The sequence below is a fragment of the Hordeum vulgare genome, chromosome 3H (assembly GCF_904849725.1).
Source record: "Hordeum vulgare subsp. vulgare chromosome 3H, MorexV3_pseudomolecules_assembly, whole genome shotgun sequence".
Lineage (NCBI taxonomy): Eukaryota > Viridiplantae > Streptophyta > Magnoliopsida > Poales > Poaceae > Hordeum > Hordeum vulgare.
The window spans coordinates 196540100-196563625 of NC_058520.1; the positions used below are offsets into that span (position 1 = coordinate 196540100).

At 46.7% G+C, this 23526-nt stretch overlaps 1 protein-coding gene across 1 annotated transcript; it reads right to left on the reverse strand.

Moving 5' to 3' along the window:
• Nucleotides 1-8120: 8120 nt before the first annotated feature.
• Nucleotides 8121-19432, reverse strand: LOC123442326. The gene is made up of 3 exons (XM_045118335.1): nucleotides 19252-19432; nucleotides 8500-8639; nucleotides 8121-8318 (listed from the first exon to the last, which is right to left on the reverse strand). The coding sequence occupies exons 1-3, from the start codon at nucleotides 19430-19432 to the stop codon at nucleotides 8121-8123; spliced, it is 519 nt and encodes a 172-aa protein (XP_044974270.1).
• Nucleotides 19433-23526: the final 4094 nt, after the last annotated feature.

Sequence of the window (23526 nt, forward strand, 5' to 3'; positions counted from 1 at the left end):
TTATCTCCTTGAGGGGATACTAACACCACACCAGCCCCCGAGCCTTCCAGCTGCCTGGATCCATCAAAGTAAATAGTCCAGTAGGTAAGGTCAGGCCGGTCTTCCGGAGCATGTAGCTCTGTCCAGTCGTTAACGAAATCAACTAGTGCCTGGGACTTGATAGCTGTGCGGGGAGTATATTGTATGTGATGAGACCCAAGCTCTATCGCCCTGTTGCCTCCCGATTCTGGATGATGTCACCAAGGGGAGCAGAACTAACCACTGTGATCGGGTGCTCCTGGAAATAATGCTTAAGTTTTCGACTCGCCATAAACACCCCATATACTAGTTTTTGCCAATGCGGGTATCGTTGTTTGGAAAGAGTTAACACCTCGCTGATAAAATATACTGGGCATTGCACTGGGTATTCTTTCCCTTCTTCCTTTCTTTCAACGACCACTGCCACACTTACTGCCTTGGAATTTGCTGCGATATACAGGAGCATAGGCTCCTTTTCAGTTGGGGCTGCCAGGACCGGCGGGTTAACCAATTGGCGTTTCAGGGCCTCGAGCGCCTCGTCTGCCTCATTTGTCCACACGAATCGATTGGACTTCCTCAGTAATTGATAAAGAGGAATCGCCTTTTCCCCTAGGCGACTTACAAAACGACTTAAAGCCGCAATGCGACCCGCCAGTCGTTGAACTTGATTAACATTCGCCGGCTTTCCGAGAGAGGTGACCGCTTCAATCTTGTCCGGGTTAGCTTCGATGCCGCGCTCCGATACCAAGAAACCCAGCAATTTCCCTGCAGGTACACCAAAAACGCACTTGGTAGGATTTAGCTTCATCTGATATACCCGTAGATTATCAAAAGTCTCCTTTAGGTCTTCCAATAGTGTCTCCCCCTGGCGGGTCTTGATCACAATATCGTCGACATAGGCATGGACGTTGCGACCAATTTGGTTACGAAGACAATTCTGGATGCAGCGTTGATAAGTCGCCCCCGCGCTTTTGAGTCCGAAAGGCATGGACACATAGCAAAAGGCCCCGAAGGGGGTTATGAAGGCCGTCTTCTCCTGATCCTCCACGGCCATTTTGATCTGGTGATATCCTGAATAGGCGTCCAAAAAGCACAATCGTTCGCATCCCGCCACCGAGTCAATGATTTGGTCGATGCGGGGAAGAGTGAAGGGATCTTTGGGACAAGCTCTGTTGAGATCTGTATAATCAATACACATACGGAAAGTACCATTCTTCTTGAGTACCAACATCGGGTTAGCCAGCCATTTGGGGTGAAAAACTTCCACAATGAACCCGGCGGCTAAAAGACGGGCGACTTCTTCTCCAATCGCCTTGCATCGTTCCTCGTTGAATCTGCGAAGGTACTGCTGGACAGGTTTGCATTTTGGGTCAACGTTAAGATGGTGCTCAGCGAATTCTATCTGTACACCAGGCATGTCAGAAGGTTTCCATGCGAAGATGTCCCAATTCTCACGGATGAATTCGATGAGCGCGCTTTCCTATTTGGGGTCCAGACCCGTCCCAATGGTGAACTGCTTGGATGAATGGCCAGGCACGAAATCGATTGTCTTAGTGTCATCCGTTGGTTTGAACTTGAGGGGCGACTCAGAATCCGTAGTTGGCTTCTTGAGCGGTGACATGTCCGCCGGGTCAACATTGGCCCGATGGTGTTTGAGCTCTTCCGCCGCACAGGCGACTTCCGCATAAGCCGCGTCCCCTTCTTCACATTCTTTTGCGATCCTTCTATCTCCATCAACTGTGATAGGTCCTTTGGGACTAGGCATTTTGAGCTTGAGGTAGACATAGCACGGGCGGGCCATGAAGCGGGCGTAAGCCGGTCGCCCGAACAATGCATGGTAGGGGCTTTTCAGCTTGACCACCTCAAAGATTAGAGACTCCGACCTATAATTCTGTGCAGTTCCAAACGCCACTGTGAGCCTGACCCGACCTATGGGATAAGCCGACTTGCCCGGGACAATTCCGTGGAAAACCGTGGTTGAAGGCATCAAGTCTTTCTCCAATAGATTCATCCTCTGGAAGGTGTCGAAGTATAGGATATTGATGCTGCTGCCACCATCCATTAATACCTTTGATAGGGTGTAACCCCCCACTTGGGGAGCCACGACCAACGCCAGATCGCCCGGGTTATCTACTCTTGGTGGGTGATCCTCCCTCCTCCATGTTATGGTCTGCTCAGACCAATGGAGATATCTGGGAATCGCCGGCTCAGATATACTGTACGCCCGGTGACTTACTTTTTTATCACGCCTGCAAGCATTAGTAGTGAAAACGTGGTACTGCCCATTACTTAGCTGTTTGGGGTTGCTGCGGAAGCCCCCATTATCATCCTGGTCCCGTGGAGCCCCCTGTGGGGGCGGCTGCTGGAAAACTCCCGGCGGGTTGTACCGCCGCTGGTGGTGCACCGGGTACTGGCCGCCGCCTGGCTGTGGGCCTCCCTAAGCCCCCTGTTCGGGAAAACCGCCGAAGGGGTTCTGTCTTTGGTTGGGCGCGGCGAGTTGGTCCTGGCGTCGGTCTGGATCTTCATTTTGACTCTTCTTGATCGCCTCCGTCCGAAACTCTCGCATCACGAAACAGTTTTCCGAAGAATGACTCGCCGGGCCGTCAGCCGTGGCGTCGTGCGGGCAAGGGCCCTTGAGTAACTCTTCATAGTTATGCGGCCTTTTCCCACTGAAACCTCGATTCTTCTTTTTGCCGTCATTAGCATTGGTGTTGGCAACCAAGTCCGTGGGCTCCTCCTGCGGTCTACGCTTGCCATTGGTCCCCTGATTGTGACGGTTGCGCCCTTGGAAACGGGTATGATTTTTGGATGACTCGCCCTTTTTGGGCGAGTTAACCTTACCATCCTCGCCGGGATACTTAGTATCATCGGCCTCGGCATATCCAGTGAGGGTGTCCATCAGTTCGCCCATGTCTTGGACCTTCCGTTTGAGTCGCCCCAACTTCTACACTAAGGGCTCGTAATGACAATTGTGCTCGAGGATAAGCACAGCTTGAGCCGCCGTAATACCATCTGACGAATGAATAATCTCTGCAACCCGCCGTGACCAATGTTGGGCCGATTCATCTGGGCGCTGAACACAATGTTGTAGATCGACAATCGTCATCGGACGTTTGCAGGTTCCCCGGAAGTTTTTGATGAAACGCTCTTTTAACTCGGCCCAGGACTGCATGGAATTGGGAGGCAAGTTTTTCAACCAAGTGCGTGCCGACCCCTCGAGCATCATCGTGAAGTATCTGGCGCAAACCGCCTCGTTTACGTCGAGCATGTCCATGGCAATCTCATAACCCTTGATCCATGACGTTGGTTCGAGGTCTGGCCTATAATTAGGCACTTTCCTTGGTCCCTTAAAATCCTTGGGCATCCTTTCGTTCCGAAGAGCCGGGGACAAGCATGGTACCCCAACTTGCCCTTCGCCCCCTACGAGGGGGGCCGGGGCGTCTTGGATGTTCGGGAGATCTCGGCCCGGCGGGTTCCGCTCGGGCGGGTTGTCCTGCGGGAAGTGTCGCGGCCCACTGTTTACGGCAGGCTGGTCCTCTGGCCTGCTCCTGGTATAACTTGCCTGAGGGGTGGAGTGCAACCTCTCGAGGCTATGCGAGAACTGGGTGTTTTGAACTATCGCCGTCTTCAACATCTCGATGGCATTCCTTGCTTCTATCTCAGCTGGGGTGTTGCCGTGAATCGGAAGAGACTCCAGGTGGCGAGTTGCGGCAAGCACGTTATCCACCGGGTTGGAGAAGTGACCTTGAGGTGTCCGGAAACGAGGAATTTGACCCTCAATCGGCTGAGCCGGCGGGTTAGGTGGGCGGCCCGGTCCTCCTGCCGGGGCGGCTCCCATCCCGGGGGGTTCGTGGGGTGTCGAACAGACGGGTCGGATTGAGGTCATGGGGCAGGCGACCCTGGTGTCTCCGCTGATGGACGGCGTCGGACGCGCGCTGCTGTCTCTCGAGCCGCCAGTTGTCAGTGTTTAAGCGCATCCTTTCGGCCGCAATTTGGGCTTGTCGAGTCTCGATCCTGGCGGACTCCATCTCAGCATCCTGGTGGGCCTTTGCCACCGCCTCTCTGAGCTTCGCTAACTCTGTGTTTATCTCCTCTTGGTTTTCTGGCGTGAGGGGAGTCGCCATTAGTCTCGTGATTTCTGCCGCTAAATCTACCAGGACTGTGGATGGACTCGTGGACGTCCCGCCGGTCCCATCGCCCCCAGCAGGGTTTTGTGTGGGTTGTGTTGCCCCAGCCATGTAGATGGCGATCTGGCAGCGGGTTCGGTCAAGCACTTCCGGATCCATGGCCAGCGACAAGCCTCCGAGACCATCCCCATGAAGAGACCAGATGGAATCTGAGTCGCCCATGGACGATTCATCATCCGAGTTGACCGGGGTAGTTTCCTGAGTCGCCAAGTGTTCTGGCTTCTCCGATCCCTGCGTGAACCCCACAAAGACCGGGCGAGTTAGATTTTGTGTTATGATTGGGCGGACGTACCTGGCCAGCTTGACGATGTCGGTGGAGATGTCCGGCTCAGGAACGGATGATCCGATCATGCCGATGAAGATGTTGATCTTGCCGAAGGGGACGCTATAGCCAGATTCAATCGAATTTGCTTCAGGTCCCCATCACTGGTTGTCGATGTAGGTTATCCCGCGACGGCTCTGAGTCATGAGCGCCGTCGCGTAACTCCCAAACCCTGGTAGGGCTCCCATTGAGAAGTCAACTCCACCGTGCGTAGGCCCCACGGTGGGCGCCAACTGTCGTGGTTTTTTCACGGCAGATGTCCTCGTGAAAGGACTTGATACTGGAGCCATCGCACCTTGGTGGCGACTCAAAGGGGTTAATCAGGAGAGACACGGTGATTTACCCAGGTTCGGCCCCTCGAGAGGAGGTAATAGCCTACGTCCTGCTTTTGTGTGTATTGATATGGATTCGATTACAAGGAAGGCGTAACTCGCCTAAGCCTAGCACTCGATGATTTCTAACCTGTCCTCTGTCCCTCGGGACCTCGCCTTTATATACAAGTCGATTCCCTAGGGTTTACAAGGATTCCTTCCTTTCTACAACTCGTGACCAATGCGGTCTCTAAGTCGCCATCTTCCAAAGTTGGGAGACCCGCCAAGAGCCGGCCTCGTCGTACGACCTTGATTCGGCCAAAACGAGGCCCAACTAAACACTTAGATGAATCGCCCAATGGATAACCCGGCCCAACTAGGGCGGGTCATCCACAGGTTACATCCCCAACACTCACGGTAGATCTTCACGAAGTAGGCGATCTCCTTGCCCTTACAAACATCTTGGTTCAACTCCACAACACGAAGTAGGAGGCTCCCAAGCGATACCTAACCAATCTAGGAGGCACCACCCTCCAAAAGGTAATTTATGTGGTAGATCAATGAACTCCTTTCTCTTGTGCTTCTAAAGATAGTCTCCTCAACACAAATCACTCTCTCACATAATATGCATGGGTAGGAGAGGTTGATTTGGTGGAAGTCAGTTTGGGGAGGCTAGAGATCAAGTTTCAAATGATAGGATTGGAATATCTTGTTCTGAACACATGAGTAGGTGGTTCTCTCTCAGAAAATGGATCTGGCAATGAAGTATGTGTTCCGAGTGCTTCTCCCACGAATGAGAGGTGGGTGAAGGCGTATATATAGGCAGCATCCAAAATCCAACCGTTAAACACAAAAGGGAAAACACGGTGACACCAAAGTTGAAAACTTGATGATACCGATTAGCACAAAGGTGTGAACTTTTGAATCTTGGTGAGACCGATATACGGAACTCGGTGGCACCAAAAAGGTGACTAATGGTGATATGGCAAACTCGGTGGCACCGATACTCAAACTCATAAATTCCAATTTTGTGTATATTGGCAACAAAATGTTGGTCATACTGAACACGGTAGCACCGACTTGGTTTCAGTTGCACCAATTTGGTGGGAATGTCTAGGGTTTCTGTCTGAGGTCAAACTCGGTGGATCCGATATGGGAATGTTGGTGACACCGAATTTGTGTATGTGGATCTTGACAGAGTGGATATGTGGGAATAATGACTGAGTGTTTTGGTGGCTAACTTTGAGTATTTGAGCAATCCGTTCATTTTACTACGTCATCCCCTTTTAATAGTATTGTCTTTCCTATGGACTCAAAAGTGATTTCTCACAAATATAAAATGAAGAGTCTTCTAGCTTGAAGCTTGAGCCAACATTATTCCTTTCTTGCATCCAGGGGCATCTCCACATAAAACTTAAGCCATAGCCTCTTTTGGACTTTTTTTGAAATATACTTGGAAAACCTCCCTAGGGAGCAATTGTGCTTTCATATGGACAAGAGCCAAACCATAAGCTTAGCATTTGATCGTATCAAGTTTACTGCTATTGCTTTGTGCGTGTCAATGTATCTGTTCCTATGACCATGAGATCATGCAACTACCTGACACCGGAGGAAGGCCGTGTGTGTATCAAATGTCACAACATAATGGGTGATTACAAGGATGCTCTAAAGGTATCTCCGAGGGTGTCTGTTGAGTTTGCATGGATCAAGATTGGGATTTGTCACTCCGTATGACAGAGAGGTATATTGGGGCCCACTCGGTAATACATCATCACGGTAAGCTTGCAAGCAATGTGACTAAGGAGTTAGTAATGGGATCTTGTACTATGTAACGAGTAAAGAGACTTTCCGGTAATGAGATTGAACTAGGTATGGAGGTATCGAGGATTAAATCTCGGGCAAGTAACATACGCGTGGAAAAAGGGAACTACGTACGAGATTATCTGAATCCTTGACATCGTGGTTCGACTGATATAGATCTTCATAGAATATGTATAAACTGATATGGGCATCCAGGTCCTGCTATTGGTTATTGATCGTAGAGGTATCTCGGTCATGTCTGCATAGTTCTCGAACCCGTAGGGTCTGCACACTGAACATTCGGTGATGATCTAGTATAGTTGAGTTATTGTGTTGGTTACCAAAGGTTGTTCAGAGTCCCAGATGAGATCCCGGACATGACGAGGAGCTTTGGAATGGCCTGGAGGTAAAGATTGATATATGGGAAGTTGGTACTTGAGTTTTGGAAGGTTACCTGTTTTGTGACGGAGGTTCCGAAAGAGTTCCGGTGGTCCACCGGGAGGGTCCACCTGTCCTGGAGGGTCCCATGGGTGGTGAAAGGCAGGCTGGCCGCCCCTCCCACCTAAGGCCCATGCGGACAAGGAGGTGGGCTAGCGCAGAGTGGGCCGCCACCCATCCTTGGGGGCCAAGCCACCTCTTGGTGGCCGCCGCCCCACCCTAGGGGAAACCCTAGGGCGACTGCCTCTTCTCGCCCTCCACCTATATATACTAGAGGAGAGGGATGGAACCCACACCTGAAAGCCATAACGTAGCCCTCCTCCCTCTCTTGTAGTATTTCTCCACTCTCACGACTACGGTAGTGCTTGATGAATCTTTGTCGAGAGCACCCCACCACCACTGCCACCATGCTATCGTGCTGCCGGAGAACTCAAGCTACTACTTCACCTTCTCTTGCTAGATCGAGGAGGTGAAGGCGTCATCGAGCTATACGTGTGTTGAACACGGAGGTGTCGTCTGTTCGGCACTTAATCGGGACATTCATGATATGATCGCGGGTCGGATCGTGTCACTAGTGCAGAAAAGCCTAGCTATGGCGTGGCAAAAACGACTTTACTGGCGTGGTAGCCCTACGCCACCAATATCGTGCCATTGTTAAAAAATACTTGTGGCGTTGGGTCCTACGTCAACAGTATTCTATGTGGTGATGGCGTGTCATGTAGGCAACACCACCGCTATAATCGTTTACCTTGCGGTGTTGAATGTACATTGCACACCAGGAACGTTTTGTACAGCCAAAAAAATTGCCGCCGCATAACATTTACCATTTATCATTGCACACGAGGAACTAGTCTAATAAAACAATGCATTCTCGTTAATAATAAGTTCCAAGCTCACAAGTAGGTATTAACGAAAATTCTCACAAACACGAGCATAGTTAATAAGGAGTTCATTTTGCACGAGCAAACTATAAATAACATACTTAAAGGAGGTTGATAACGATCATCATCTTCAAGTCATGCCGTGGGGTGTTCCTGAGAATGACTAAACGACGTGTCCAACCCGGAGATTCTTGCGAGCGAGGAAGTTGCTCCACCTAGCCGCAGTGAAGATAGTGTGCCCGTCCGTGTGCACTGCATAAGCCCAGGTGATGACAGAGCCCCTTGTAGTAAGGCGTAGTCCAACAATGCCTTCTAGATCTGGCTCGATTCCACATCTCACACATAGTCTCTTAGGTAATTTCTCAAGAAAAATAATATGATCATGTAGCATTACTACGCTATAAGCATATCATCACATTAATATATGTACTAAGCATATCATCAAATTCTACAACAAGCATATCATCAAATTCTACACTAAGCATATCATCACATTAACATATACTAAGGACATCAAATGACTACAGTAATAAGTAACATACCATGACATGGCGGTTAACCATCGTCCGTGTTAGGTGGGTCACGAATGGCATCCCGATGTAGGCATCATGTGGCGGAAGTTTTTGCCAAAGCATGTCAGTTTCATCCTTGCTCAACCTAGTCATTCTTTGGACAAAGACTACTTCATCAAGTGTGAGGGCGTGGCGAGGTCGGCACCTGAGGGAATCAACGTGAAACCCTTGTGATCGTAGGGCGGGGAGAGGTAACGTCCAAGGCAGAACTAACAACCAGCACCCGACAAGCCTTTTTACCCAGGTTTGGCCCGCTTACATGTAAAACGCTACGTCCTACTTATCTGGTTGTATTAAGCGTTTTGTTGTTGGTTGTTACAATGACCGTTGATCTCCATTTTAAGGGATGATGTCCACGGAGTCTAATCTCCAAAAAGTCTAACCCCTGTGAAATGAGCCAAGGGCCTCCTTTTATAGTGAACCTAGGGCGGTGCGTATCCATTTACCGCTGATAGGTGCATTTAATGCACGTCTTGTCCTTGTTGGCGAGGTGCTAGTGAGGACACGTATCTGGGTGTTTTGACACCTGGACGCTGTGCTGGCGCCTGCGGAATGTGCTCGCACTCAGGGGGCAGTGGCACTGTGGCATGGGTGGTTGCCTACCAGTGACCAGGCCCATCATCCCGACAAGGAGCTTGCCGGGGCCTTGAGTCTCCGTCCTGGCAAGGGACCTGACCGAACGGCTTCGGTCATCAGCCCGGCAAGGGAGCCTGCCGAGGTCTTGTGCTTGGTGAGTTCGTCTTCCCCATTAAATGGCCGTGGCCTTGGTCTTTCCCCCGGCAAGGTAGGCTTGCCGAGGCCTTGATAATCTTCTCGGCACGGCAAGCTTGCCGAGGCCTTGATAATCTTCCCGGCAAGGCAGGCTTGCCGAGGCCTTGATACTCTTGGGGGTTCCATCTTGATTGGGTCCTGCCGTGCCTCTATCGGGAGGGGCTCTCCGCGCCCGTGCACAAGTCTGGGGCACTAGGGACCCCAGTCTTTAGTGCACCCACAGGAGCCCTTGGGCCTGGGCCACACACTGCTACCTCTTGAGCTTGCGTTGGTTATTCCCTTGAAGAGGAAAGGGTGATGCAACAAAGTAGCAATAAGTATTTCCCTCAGTTTGAGAACCAAGGTATCAATCCAGTAGGAGTATCAAGATGAGGGACCAATGTACCTGCGTGAAAGCAAACAAACTCGCACCCAACGTTATAAAGGGTTTGTCAATCCCTTCACGATTACTTGCAAGGTGAGATCTGAAGGTGAAAAGTGCAACAAAGTATTTTTGGTATTTTTGTAGATCTGAATATATGATGTGAAGTAGACCCGGGGGCCATAGTGTTCACTAGAGGCTTCTCTCATGATATCAAGTATTACGGTGGGTGAACGAATTACTGTCGAGCAATTGATAGAATCACACAAAGTCATGACGATATCTAAGGCAATGATCATACATATAGGCATCACGTCTGAGACAAGTAGACCGACACTGTCTGCATCTACTACTATTACTCCACACATCGACCGCTATCCAACAAGCATCTAGTGTATTAAGTTCATAACAAACGGAGTAATGCCTTAAGCAAGATGACATGATGTAGAAGGATAAATTCATGCAATATGATATAGACCCCATCTTTTTACCCTTGATGGCAACAACAGGATGCGTGCCTCGCTACCCTTTCTGTCACTCGGTGAGGACACCACACGGTATGAACCCAAAACCAAGCACTTCTCCCATTGCAAGAATTATAGATCAAGTTGGCCAAACGAAACCCATAACTCAAAGAGAATTACAAGGATACGAAATCATGCATATAAGAGATCATAGGAGACTCAAATAATATTCATAGATAATCTGATCATAAATCCACAATTCATCGGATCTCGACAAACACATCGCAAAAGAAAGTTACATCGGATAGATCTCCATGAAGATCATGGAGAACTTTGTATTGAATATCCAAGAGAGAGAAGAAGCCTTCTAGCTACTAGCTATGGACCCGAAGGTCTGTGGTGAACTACTCACGCATCATCATAGAGGCAATGGTGTTGATGAAGAAACCCTCCGTGTCTGAATCCCCCTCCGGCAGGGCACCAGAACGGTCCCCAGATGGGATCTTGCAGAGACAGAAGCTTGCAGCGGCGCAAAAGTATTTTCGTGGCTCTCTTCTTTGGCTCCGGGATTTTAGAGAATTTATAGGCGAAAGAGGTAGGGCAAAGGAGGCATGTGGGGCCCACAAGCTTGCCAGGCGCGGCCCCCCTAGGGCACGCCTAGGGGGCTTGTGACGTCCCACGAGGTCTCCTTCCTTGGTTCTCAAGTCCCATGCGTATCTTTTGTTATGGAAAAAATCATCCCGCAAGTTGTATTCCGTTTGGACTCCGTTTAATATTCTTTTCTGAAAAAGGTCAAAACCACGAAAAAACAAAAAGTGGCACGAGGCACTGAGTTAATAGGTTAGTCCCAAAAAATATATAAAATAGCATATTCATGCATATAAAACATCCAAAGTTGACAAGATAATAGCATGGAACCATAAAAAATTATAGATACGTTGGAGACGTATCAAGCATCCCCAAGCTTAACTCCTGCTCGTCCTCGAGTAGGGAAGTGATAAAGACCAAATTTTTGATGTGGAATGCTACCTAACATATTTGTTCTTTGTAACTTATTTCTTGTGGCATGAATGTTCAGATTCATAAGATTCAAAACAAAAGCTTACTATTGACATGAAAACAATAATACTTTAAGCATACTAGCAAGGTAATCGTGAACTTTTGAAATAACAAGGACAAAGAAAGTTATCCCTACAAAATCATATAGTCTGGCTATGCTCCATCATCCGCACACAATGAATTTAAATCATGCACAACCCCTGTATTGGCCAAGTAATTGTTTTCTCACTCTTACTTTCTCAAACTTTTTCAACTCTCACGCAATACATGAGCGTGAGCCATGGATATAGCACTATAGGTGGAATAGAGTGTGGTGGAGGTTGTGAGGAAAAAAGGAGGAGATGGTCACATCGACTCAGCATATCAATGGGCTATGGAGATGCCCATCAATAGATATCAATGTGAATGAGTAGGGATTGCCATGCAACGAATGCACTAGAGCTATAAGTGTATGGAAGCTCAAAAAGAAAACTAGTGGGTGTGCACCCAACTTGCTTGCTCATGAAGACCTAGGGCAATTTTGAGGAAGCCCATCATTGGAATATACAAGACAAGTTATATAATGAAAATTCCCACTAGTATATGGAAGTGACAAAACAAGAGACTCTCTATCATGAAGAACATGGTGCTATTTTGAAGCACAAGTATGGAAAAAGATAGTAGCATTGTCCCTTCTCTGTTTTTCTCTCATTTTTTTGTTTGGGCTCTTTGGCCTCTTTTTTTCATTTTTTTGGTGGGCATCTTTGGCCTCTTTTTTTTCCTCACATGGGACAATGCTCTAATAATGATGATCATCACGCTTTTATTTACTTACAACTCAATACTTAGAACAATGATGAATCTATATGAAATGCCTCCGGCAGTATACCGGGATGTGCAACGATCTAGCTTAGCGTATGACGTTGAAACATCTCGCTAGCTATCTTACGATCATGCAATGGCAAAATGAAAGTGACGACACATGTCCTGAGACGGACGGTCGAAGTTGCATGGCAATATATCTCGGAATGGCTATGAAAATGCCATAATAGGTAGGTATGGTGGCTGTTTTGAGGAAAGTATATGGTGGGTTTGTGCACCGGCGAAAGTTACACGGTACTAGAGAAGCTAGCAATGGTGGAAGGGTGAGAGTGCGTATAATCCATGGACTCACATTAGTCATGAGGAACTCATATACTTATTGCGAAAGTTTTATTAGTAACCGAAACAAAGTGCTAAACGCATACTCCTAGGGGGAGCGTTGGTAGGTGTTAACCATCGCGCGATCCCGACCGCCACACAAAGGATGACAATCAATAAATCAATTATGCTCTGACTTCCTAACATAGCGGTTCACCATACGTGCATGCTACAGGAATCACTAACTTCAACACAAGTATTTCTAGATTCACAACACCCTACTAACATAACTCTAATATTACCATATCCATCTCAAAACTAATTGTGAGGGATCAAACTTCTCTTACTAATCAATGCACTTGAATATGGAAGTTTTTATTAAATCATCTTTGGATGCCTATCATATTTAGGACTAATTTCATAGCACACGCCAATTACGAAGTTACTTAGAGATAGCACTCTCAAAAAGATACAAGTGAAGATCGAGAGTTTTTATTTCTACATATGACACCGCCATGCTGTAAAAAGATTTAAGTGAAGCACTAGAGCAAAATTATCTAGCTCAAAAGATATAAGTGAAGCACATGCGAGCTAAATTGCCTAACTCAAAAGATATAAGTGAAGCTCATTGAGCATTCTAGCAAATTCACGATGAGTGCATGTCCCTCTAAAAAAGGTGTGCAACAAGGATGATTGTGACAAAACAAAAAGCAAATATTCCTATAATACACGACACTCCAAGCAAAATAACATATCATGTGGTGAATAAAAATATAGCTCCAAGTAACGTTATCGATGAATTGAAGACGAAAGAGGGGATGCCTTCCCGGGGCATCCCCAAGCTTAGGCTTTTTGGTGTCCTTGAATTTGGCTTGGGATGTCTTGGGAATCCCCAAGCTTAAGCACTTTCCACTCTTTATTCCATTTTCCATGAGGATATCACCCAAAACTTGAAAACTTCACAGCACAAAACTTAAACAGAAACTCGTGATATCATTAGCATAAGAAAACAAACCACCAGCTCTTTAGGTACTGTAGTAAACTTGATTTACATTTAGATTGATGTTATATTACTGTATTATCACTTATCCATGGCTAGTACCCCCGATACTAACCATAGTTTCATCAAAATAAGCAATCAACACAACAAAAATAGAATCTTTCAAAAACACACCAGTCTGTAGCAATTTGTATACTTCATATACCTCTGGTATGCCAAAAATTCTGAAAACTTATGACAGTTAGGGCAATTTGCATATCAACCAACAGCAAAAAGAATGAACTCAAAATCTCTTTCTGGATAGGAATTAAAAATAAGTTCGTGATCACAAAGTTTCTGTCTTTTTCAGCATGATCAAACAACTATCACCAAAATCAATCATAAAGGTTCTACTTGGCACAAACACCAAAAGAAACATAAAAAACACAATAATAACAGAATTATGATGGTGTGGACACAACAAAACAGAAAGTAAAAAGCAAAAATAAATTTATCGGGTTGCCTCCCAACAAGCGCTATCGTTTAATGCCCTTAGCTAGGCATTGATAATTCAATGATGCTCACAGAAAAGATAGCAATCAGACACAAAGAGAGCATCATTAAACATGTGACAAACATATCTAAGTCTAACATACTTCCTATGCATAGGCATTTTATAGGAAAACAAATTATCAAGACAAGCAATAACTACCATATGCAAGGAATAAGAAAGAGACAATATCAATCTCAACATAACGAGAGGTAATTTAGTAACATGAAAGTTTCTACCACAATACTTCCTCTCTCATAATAATTACATGTGGGATCGTAATCAAATTCAACAATATAACTATCACATAGGATATTCTTTTCATGATCCACATGCATGCAAAGTTGACGCTCTTGAAAAATAGTGGGATTATCATCATCTAAAGTCATGACTTCTCCAAACCCACTTTTGAATCTTATTGCAAACATTATTATCAATATCATATTCATCATGAGGATTAAACAAATTTTCAAGATCGTAAGATTAGTCATCACCCCAATCATGATCATTGCAACAAGTAGTGGACATAGAAAAACTAGCATCCCCAAGCTTAGGGTTTTGCATATTTTTAGAAGGGTTGCATAGTGAAACCATTGCAATCATGCTTTTCATTCAAGGAGCCCTCGTGAATCACTTCATAAATTTCTACATCACCATTTTCAGATTCACTCATCTCAAGCAAAACTTCATAAATATAATCTAGTGCACAAAACTCACTAGCAATTGGTTCAACATAATTGGATCTCTTAAAGAGATTAGCAAGTGGGTGAGGATCCATATCAATAGATACTTAGCAAGCAAAGATGCAAGCATATTGAAGGCACATGGCAACACAAGCAAACATAAAGCAAGCGAAAGAAAGGGCGAACGAAAAAAGGCAAATATTTTTGTACATTTTGTTTTTTAAGAAGTGAGGGAGAGGAAAGCGAGAGGCAAAAGGCAAATAAAGTTAATGGAAGAGGTGTGTTTGCGATAGTTACTTGGATATGCTTCACTTTGAATACTCCCCGGCAACGGCGCCAGAAATTCTTCTTGCTACCTCTTGAGCTTGCGTTGGTTTTTCCCTTGAAGAGGAAAGGGTGACGCAACAAAGTAGCGATAAGTATTTCCCTCAGTTTGAGAATCAAGGTATCAATCCAGTAGGAGTATCAAGATGAGGCACCAATGTACCTGCGCAAAAACAAACAAACTTGCACCCAACACTATAAAGGGTTTGCCAATCCCTTCACGATTACTTGCAAGGTGAGATCTGAAGGTTTAAAGTGCAACAAAGTATTTTTGGTATTTTTGTAGATCTGAATATATGATGTGAAGTAGACCCGGGGGCCATAGTGTTTACTAGAGGCTTCTCTCATGATAGCAAGTATTACGGTGGGTGAACGAATTACTGTCGAGCAATTGATAGAATCACGCAAAGTCATGACGATATCTAAGGCAATGATCATACATATAGGCATCACGTCCGAGACAAGTAGACCGATACTGTCTGCATCTACTACTATTACTCCACACATCGACCGCTATCCAACATGCATCTAGTGTATTAAGTTCATAACAAACGGAGTAACGCCTTAAGCAAGATGACATGATGTAGAAGCATAAATTCATGCAATATGATATAAACCCCATCTTTTTACCCTTGATGGCAACAACACGATGCGTGCCTCGCTACCCTTTCTGGTACTGGGTGAGGACACCGCACGGTATGAACCTAAAACGAAGCGTTTCTCCCATTGCAAGAATTATAGATCAAGTTGGCCAAACGAAACCCATAACTCAAAGAGGATTACAAGGATACGATATCATGCATATAAGAGGTCATAGGAGACTCAAATAATATTCATAGATAATCTGATCATAAATCCACAATTCATCGGATCTCGACAAACACACCGCAAAAGAAAGTTAGATCGGATTGATCTCCATGAAGATCATGGAGAACTTTGTATTGAAGATCCAAGAGAGAGAAGAAGCCATCTAGCTACTAGCTATGGACCCGAAGGTCTGTGGTGAACTACTCACGCATCATTGGAGAGGCAATGGTGTTGATGAAGAAGCCCTGCATGTCCGAATCCCCCTCCGGCAAGGTACCAGAACGGTCCCCAGATGGGATCTTGCGGAGACAGAAGCTTGCGTCGGTGGAAAAGTATTTTCGTGGCTCTCTTCTTTGCTGTCGGGATTTTAGGGAATTTATAGGCAAAAGAGGTAGGGCAAAGGAGGCACGTGGGGCCCACAAGCCTGCCAGGCGCCCCCCTAGGGCGCGCCTAGGGGCTTGTGACCTCCCACGAGGTCTCCTGCCTTGGTTCTCGAGTCCCCTGCGTATCTTCTGTTATGGAAAAAATCATCCCGCAGGTTTTATTCCGTTTGGACTCCGTTTAATATTCTTTTCTGAAAGAGGTCAAAAACACAGAAAGAACAGAAAGTGACACGAGGCACTGATTTAATAGGTTAGTCCCAAAAAGATATAAAATAGCATATTCATGCATATAAAACATCCAAAGTTGACAAGATAATAGCATGGAACTATAAAAAATTATAGATATGTTGGAGACGTATCACACACGCGTGCGAAGCATTGTTGGGCCAGGCCCCAAGAGGTGCACGGGCTTTCGTGGCTGGATCTGTTGGCGGTTGCTCTTCCCCACGTTGCGCATTGAACGCGCGAGACGGGGAGTCGTGCGCGCAGTGGCCTTTCCACCTCCCGAAAAGCCTCTGCCACGCGCGTGGCATGCGCAGTGTCGGATGGACGGGTGGCAGACGTGGCCTTGAAAGGTGCAGTAGTGGCTGGGCCCGCCCGGGCTCACATTGGAGCAGCAGGGCGGTTCCGTGTTCGCCCGTGAGTACGAGCGATTGGGCGATAGGGGTGGCGGTTTTTGAAGCAAGGGAGGCTAGCGCCCGCGCCCCGTCATATAAATTCAAGGGTTCGCGAGGGGTTTTGCTCACCCAACTCCTCCTGAATCCACCAACTCCCCAGACTTGGTCTTCGGAGTGTTCTTCAGTCTGCAGGTGGCGCTCGCCCCTAACCATGGTTAGGGGCCGGGGTCGGCTACCGTCAGCCTGTAGGGCGGTGAGAGGATCCCGTTCGGATCATGCCACAACTTCTAGGGGCACCGCGGTGGAAAGCGGCCCGAGCGCCCGTGGTGGAGGAAGGGCGAGGGGCCACGGTCGTCATGGAGGTTGAGGCCAGGGAGGCAGAGAGCTTCTCAATCGCCTCCGCCTTCTCCGAGGCTTGCTCCCGTGGCGGTCTCCCATGTTTCCCGGGCGAGGCTGGAAGGCCTTCGCCCGCGCCCATCTCCTCAAGGACCGACATGTCCTCCGCTCCAAGCTAGCGGAGGCGGACATTCTATCCTTCAAGCCTTATGTGCGCCCACGTGTGCTTCTCGGCTGCTGCGAAGATTGCTCGAGCGGCATTGAGCGCTCCGCTGCGAGCGACGGCGGCAGAGAGCGGCAGTGCTGACCGTGCTAGGTCTAGTCCCAAGCGTGGGGGAATTGAATGGGATGGCAACTCCCCCGGCTGGGACTGAGTGCTTCATGCACTGGCTCGGCCCGGTCACGCCCCTCCCTCTCTCCGGAAGGGAGGAGATCTCAATCGGACCTGTCGCCCCCTTCCCGTGGCTTGACGAGACCGAACCCGCTCCCTCGGTACAGTGCTGGTCCCGGGGGAGACAACAGGAATGTATCGCGGGCTTTTCCGTGTGTTGTCTTCATGAACACCAATTCCTCCGGCGAGCTTAGTTCCTCTCCAAGGAAAATAGTCCTAGGTTAGTGTAGACCATATCATCGATGTAATAGGTTTGAGAGTATCCCAAACAAATGAATGAAAAGACTGTTTTCCCTTTTCCTGATTCTATTCTTTGTATGATTTGTCTTTGCAGTCGCTGGGAGATTGCCGACAACTACCGACAAGGCTCCTTGCCGCGTTCAGTAAAACCATGGAAATCACGAAGCGAAGCTTGAGACGAAATCGGGTGCTATGTAGCCGCTTTCCCTTGTTGATCAGGCTTGCATCGGTTTGAAGGCGCTCTGTGGCCGTTCAGGTCGTTTGAACGTGTCCGGAACAAAAGCAAGGTGCACTGATCTTTGGAAAGGTCCCAGTATGCGCGGACTCCACACACAAAGATTGGAAACTTTTCAAGGGGAAACACAGCGAAGCTATCTACTTCAGATCTGAACCTTGAACTTAGAAACTTATCTGTTCACACCGTGGCCGCACGACGCTTGAATCTTTTGCTGGGGCGCCTGGGTCCCCGGCAAGCAGGAAATCACCGCTCCTAGCAGCCTTTCCTCCGACAAGGACTTCTTGCCGATAGTCTGTGACCGTCGCTTGGAGAAAAAGCTAGCCAGGGTATAACCCCTTTATCTTTTTCTTGCTAGGTTGTGCTTGCGGAGCCCCTGAGCGCGTCTTGGGCGATGACACGACGCTCTCAGGGGCGCAACTCTCGCGCTGGAGTGCGCGCCGGAGCTTCAGGACTGTTTGGCGCATCCTCCATGACTATGCATTGCTTCGTAGAGGACGTGGCGAGGTCGACACCTATGGCGATCAACGTGAAACCCTTGTGATCGTAGGGCGGGGAGATGTGACGTCTAGAGCAGAACTAACAACCAGCACCCGACAAGCCTTTTTACCTAGGTTTGGGCCGTTTACACGTAAAACCCTATGTCCTGCTTGTCTGGTTGTATTAAGCGTTTTGTTGTTAGTTTTTACAATGACCATTGATCTCCGATTTAAGGGATGATGTCCGCGGAGTCTAATATCCAAAAAGTCTAACCCCTGTGAAATGAGCCAAGGGCCTCCTTTTATAGGCGAAGGGGCCGCCTACAATGCTCGGTGGTAGGTTCACGAGAAGTTAGAGTGAACCTAGGGTGGTGCTTATCCATCTACCGCTGTCAGGTGCATTTAATGCACATCTTGTCCTTGTCGGCGAGGTGCTGGTGAGGACACGTATCCGGGTGTTTTAACACCTGGACGCTGTGCTGGCGCCTGCGGAATGTGCTGGCACTCAGGGGGCGGTGGCACTGTGGCATGGGTGGTTGCCCACTAGTGACCAGGCCCATCGTCCCGGCAAGGAGCTTGTCGGGGCCTTGAGTCTCCATCCCGGCAAGGGAGCTTACCGGACGGCTTCGGTCATCATCCCGTCAAGGGAGCCTGCCGAGTTCTTATGCTTGATGAGTTCGTCTTGCCCATTAAATGGCTGTGGCCTTGGTCTTCCCCCGGCAAGGTAGGCTTGTTGAGGCCTTGATAATCTTCCTGGCAAGGCAGGCTTGCCGAGGCCTTGATAATCTTCCCGGCAAGGCAGGCTTGCCGAGGCCTTGATAATCTTTGGGGTTGCATCTTGATTGGGTTCTGCCGTGCCTCTGCCGGCAGGGGCTCTCTTCGCCCGTGCAGAAGTCTGGGCACTAGGGACCCAGTCTTTAGTGCACCGACGAAGTGGGTCATCATCTTCTTCCTCATAGTTGAGATAGATAACAACAAGCCTTGGAGTTTCTCTTCTGAAGGAGAAGCTGAGCAATTCACCCCCAGTGAGATGCATGCGGACGATGAAACGATCCCATTCATCTCCTCCAATCTGGGTGATCTTCCGTCCCTTATTGACCTCCATAGTGTAGGGGCCCCCAGGAGCGTCAAAGATTACAGTGTATCTATATATGAGTTCATTGAAATCCAATCTCACATTGCAAGGAACAGTCTGTGTAAGAAAAACAAAAAACACACACACAATGTATTAGTGGAAATAGCAACAAAAACAAAAGCACAAACTATTAGAAGGTTCATAATTTCTTACCACGGCAGGAACAAAATACAGATGGAAGTAAATGCCGAACAACATGGCAGTTGCCAGGCTAGTTGGCACCTAGACTTGCACACTTGACATGGTGGTGGTTGCACCATTCTACACAAAACATATTGAAAAGTAAGTATATACTCGGATTCTAGACTAGTGAACCGACACAATTAACATGTATAATTCTACGTTCGTGACATGTATACACAAATAAACAAAATCCACTCAGGGAGACACAAATAAACAAATTATACTCAAAATGCTACATTACGAGTTCATTTTATTTATTCCTCTGTCACTCTAGACTACACTACCAAATTAACTTGAACTAGAATCATTAACATTCTAGGCACTCAAAATATTTCTATTCAAATGCAATATTAAATAGGATTTTACATTGGATTATCACTAAAATTTGTACACAAAACAATCCATGCAATCAAATTTTGATTTTACATCACTCAAAGCAATCCATTATATATATGTACTAAAATATCTACATAAAGCAATCCTAAATGGACATATAGATGAATCCCACACATATGGCAGGAGATGCAATGGGAGGGGAAGGAGAGGATTCAACCTTGCTGGTCACCGAAGGGGCGCGAGGGCGGCAACGACACGACGATGGGCGGCAACGGTGCGGCGACGGGTGGCGGTTGGTTAATGGGGAGTTGAAATGAAAGGGAATGTACTAAGGTGTGGTGGACTAGGTCTTTTACTAAGGCTTGGGAGTTGACGAGGGTGGGCCTTTGTTGGTGTGGGTCTAAAATGCAACGCCCTAGCTACTAAAAGCTCGAATAAAAAAAGATTAACTAATTTAAATGAAAGACTAAACATAATTAAATACTCAAAATTAGAACTGTTAACAATAACCATGTCCAAAATGTAAAATAAAATGTTTTCTATTTTCTAACTAGCATATATAATCTTTAAATAATTGAAATACTAGTATAAGTGAAAATATAATGTGTGGCACACAACAAACTCGCACGCCAGCACTAACTAATTATCTACAGTGTGCACAAAAACGCAATGCCACCACTATATTCCAGATGTCGAGTACAGGTGCGCCATCGGATTTGTGGCATGTCGAGAAGTATCCACAACAGCAATGACCATCTACAGTTGTTGTACCAATTTAGCCGACGACTGCGCTATTTCAAAAAAATAGTGCTCGCGTTGTACGAAAATGGTGCGCCACCAACAAGAGTTGTGGCTAGCCATTTCTCCACTAGTGGTGATTGGATCGCGAAGATGTTTGACTATATCAACCGCATTTCTTAACGCTTATGCTTAGCGATCTACAAGGGTATGTATATGCACTCCCCTCTCATAGTTGTTGATCTCCATAGATAGATCTTGGTGAGCGTAGGAATTTTTTGTTTCCCATGTGAAAGTGCGTTATATCGACTAGAGGAGGGGGGGGGGAATAGGAGATTTTTAGAATTTCATCACTGAGGAAATTCCTTTTGAGGAAATTCCTCACTGATGACTAACTTACAGCGGAAACAGTAAAGGATCAGATGTGCAAAGTTTCACAACAGCATTTTTCAGAGTGAAGAATGTGAAAACAGATTGCACTGTGAGCAGGCACGCAGAATACAGATTAGGATTAACTAACGTGAAGAATTTGGGCTTGAGGAAATTCAGAGAAAGTCTTCAGCAAATTCTTCAAACAGTTGCAGTGAAAGTCATCAACACATAATACAAGGAAAGTAAGGAGTTGAGGAATTAGAACCCGTTGCTCAGTGAAGACAGTCGTTGATGACCCAGTTCCAACTGCTGTGACAGTCGTACATCTAGTTTGGAGCTGCTTGGTATTGAAACACCCAGTCCCGAGACACACAGTCCCTACCGTATTCTCCTTGAGCTAAGGACACACAGTCCTCGCCCAATACTCGTGGTAAGTCTTCAGGGCAGACTTCCAAACCCTCACAAACTTGGTCACCCGGCGATCCACAATTGACTGCTCGAAAGCTCTAGACCTTGATGCCTAACCGTCTCGAGGATGCACATTCCTCAAAGGTAAAAGGCTTCAGTCCCACACAGGAACAACTTCTTCAGTGATGCTCAATCACTAGGTTTGGTTTGTGGTTTCGGTGTATGGTGTATTTCCTCACTGATGAATTACTCTCGAAGGCTCTGAGGAATTGGGTTGCTCTTATGACAACTGTCAGTTTCGAACGGAGCAGCCAACCAGCTAGTGGTTGTGGGGGGTGGCTATTTATAGCCTGGGAGCATCCCGACATGATTTGACACTAATGCCCTTAAATAATATGACCGTTGGAGTGGATAAGACCAGTGACTTGGTGTGGCTATCGAAACGGTCGGAACCCTCAACTGTGAGAGTCCTCATGTCACTCATATTCCTCACTTGAGGATTTTGGTAGGATTAGGCTTGGGTTGAGCATCATGAGGAAATTCATTCCATAGTGTAACTTCGACCCCCTTTAACAGTACGGTGTTCCTATTACTCGAATGCGAAGAAAGTAAAACAGAAAGTGTAAATCTTCATGCTTCAATTCTTCAGAGTGATTTTCTTCAGGAACCATCGGACTTCTCAATATCAGTATCTTCATGAGGAATATCAATTTCATCGCAGATTGCTCGCGATTCATTTCTTCAGCTTCAGACCAATTTCTTCAACTCAAGACATATAATTTTAGGGGTCGATATTCTTCAAATATCTCAAACTCCTCAGTGACTTACAGATCCTGTGTACACTCACAAACACATTAGATACTTAACCTATAAGTCTTCAAACCACGAAAATCACTAAGGGGCACTAGATGCACTTACAATCTCCCCATTTTTGGTGGTTGATGACAATTAGGTTAAGTCTTCAACAGGATCAAAAATATGAAGTGTAAATACTCATTTTGAGGAATTTGAAATCAAGATTCAGAGATACTCCCCCTGAAGATGTGCATATCTTGAGGATTTTGCTTTTTACAGCAAATGCACATTGATGATTTATATCATGGAGATCTCCCCTTGAATCTTGTAAATCATGCATACATATAACATATCATATGAAGAAAATGAAAATGCATGATGAGAGATGGTATCTGACGAATTCCAGCATGCGTGCATTAAAACTTGAGGAATAAGCATGCGAAGAAAAACGTTCAAAAGCGTCAGAGTACCATCGGGCTTAAGTTACAACTCATTACATGAAAACTTCAGAAGAGCCAAGAGTTTGTAACTTAAATATAGTTCATAAGCCCCAAAAATATCCCGCTTGAAGACTAACTCTCAAGTTTCTCCCCCTTTGTCATCAAGTGACAAAAAGGGACAAACTGAGGACTAACGCCCGTGAAGACTTCACTCCTTGGCGGTTGAGGAAGAGTCGTGATGCTTCTTGGAGGTAGTCTTCTTCCTTGGACCGGTAGCAGTGTCGAGCTGTTCTTCATCAGATTCAGCAGTGCGGAATGAAGAAAAGGAGCTGTCTTCAAGGTCTGGCACTGGAATAGGCCTGAACTTCTTCTTGGGAGGCCACGACCATTCAAAGTCTCGCTCAAAGTACATTTCTTCAAGCTCAGTCTTAGTCTTCAGATGTGCAAGTGTAGCCCAGGTGCGATCAAAAACCTCATGCAGATAGTGATGGTTGAGCTTCACAGAGTTCTGTGTTTCAGTGAGGGTTTTCACAATGGCACCAAACTGGCGTTTGACCCATTTGTGGTTGCGATCCACCTTCTGGTGAAGACTGAGGAGGAGCTCTCTGGTATTCATCACGCGAGGAGGAACGGGGCTTGTCGGACGAGTCTGAGTATCATCCCATGAAGAATAAGCTTCTGGCTCTCTGAACTGGCCATCAAGGGGCCTACAGCCTTCTTCAATCACAGATTTTCTTTTGCCTTCAATGGACTCGAAAGTCTTCTTGTTGACCCAGATAGGAGGCATATAAC

Coding starts and splice junctions, on each gene's coding strand:
- LOC123442326 (XM_045118335.1), bottom strand. CDS start 19,432: ATGGAGGTCAATAAGGGACGGAAGATCACCCAGATTGGAGGAGATGAA. Junction 8,640..19,251: donor TGATGACCCACTTCGTCGGT/GCACTAAAGACT, acceptor CACTTGATGAAG/TAGTCTTTGTCCAAAGAATG. Junction 8,319..8,499: donor TGGTTAACCGCCATGTCATG/GTATGTTACTTA, acceptor ATTTTTCTTGAG/AAATTACCTAAGAGACTATG.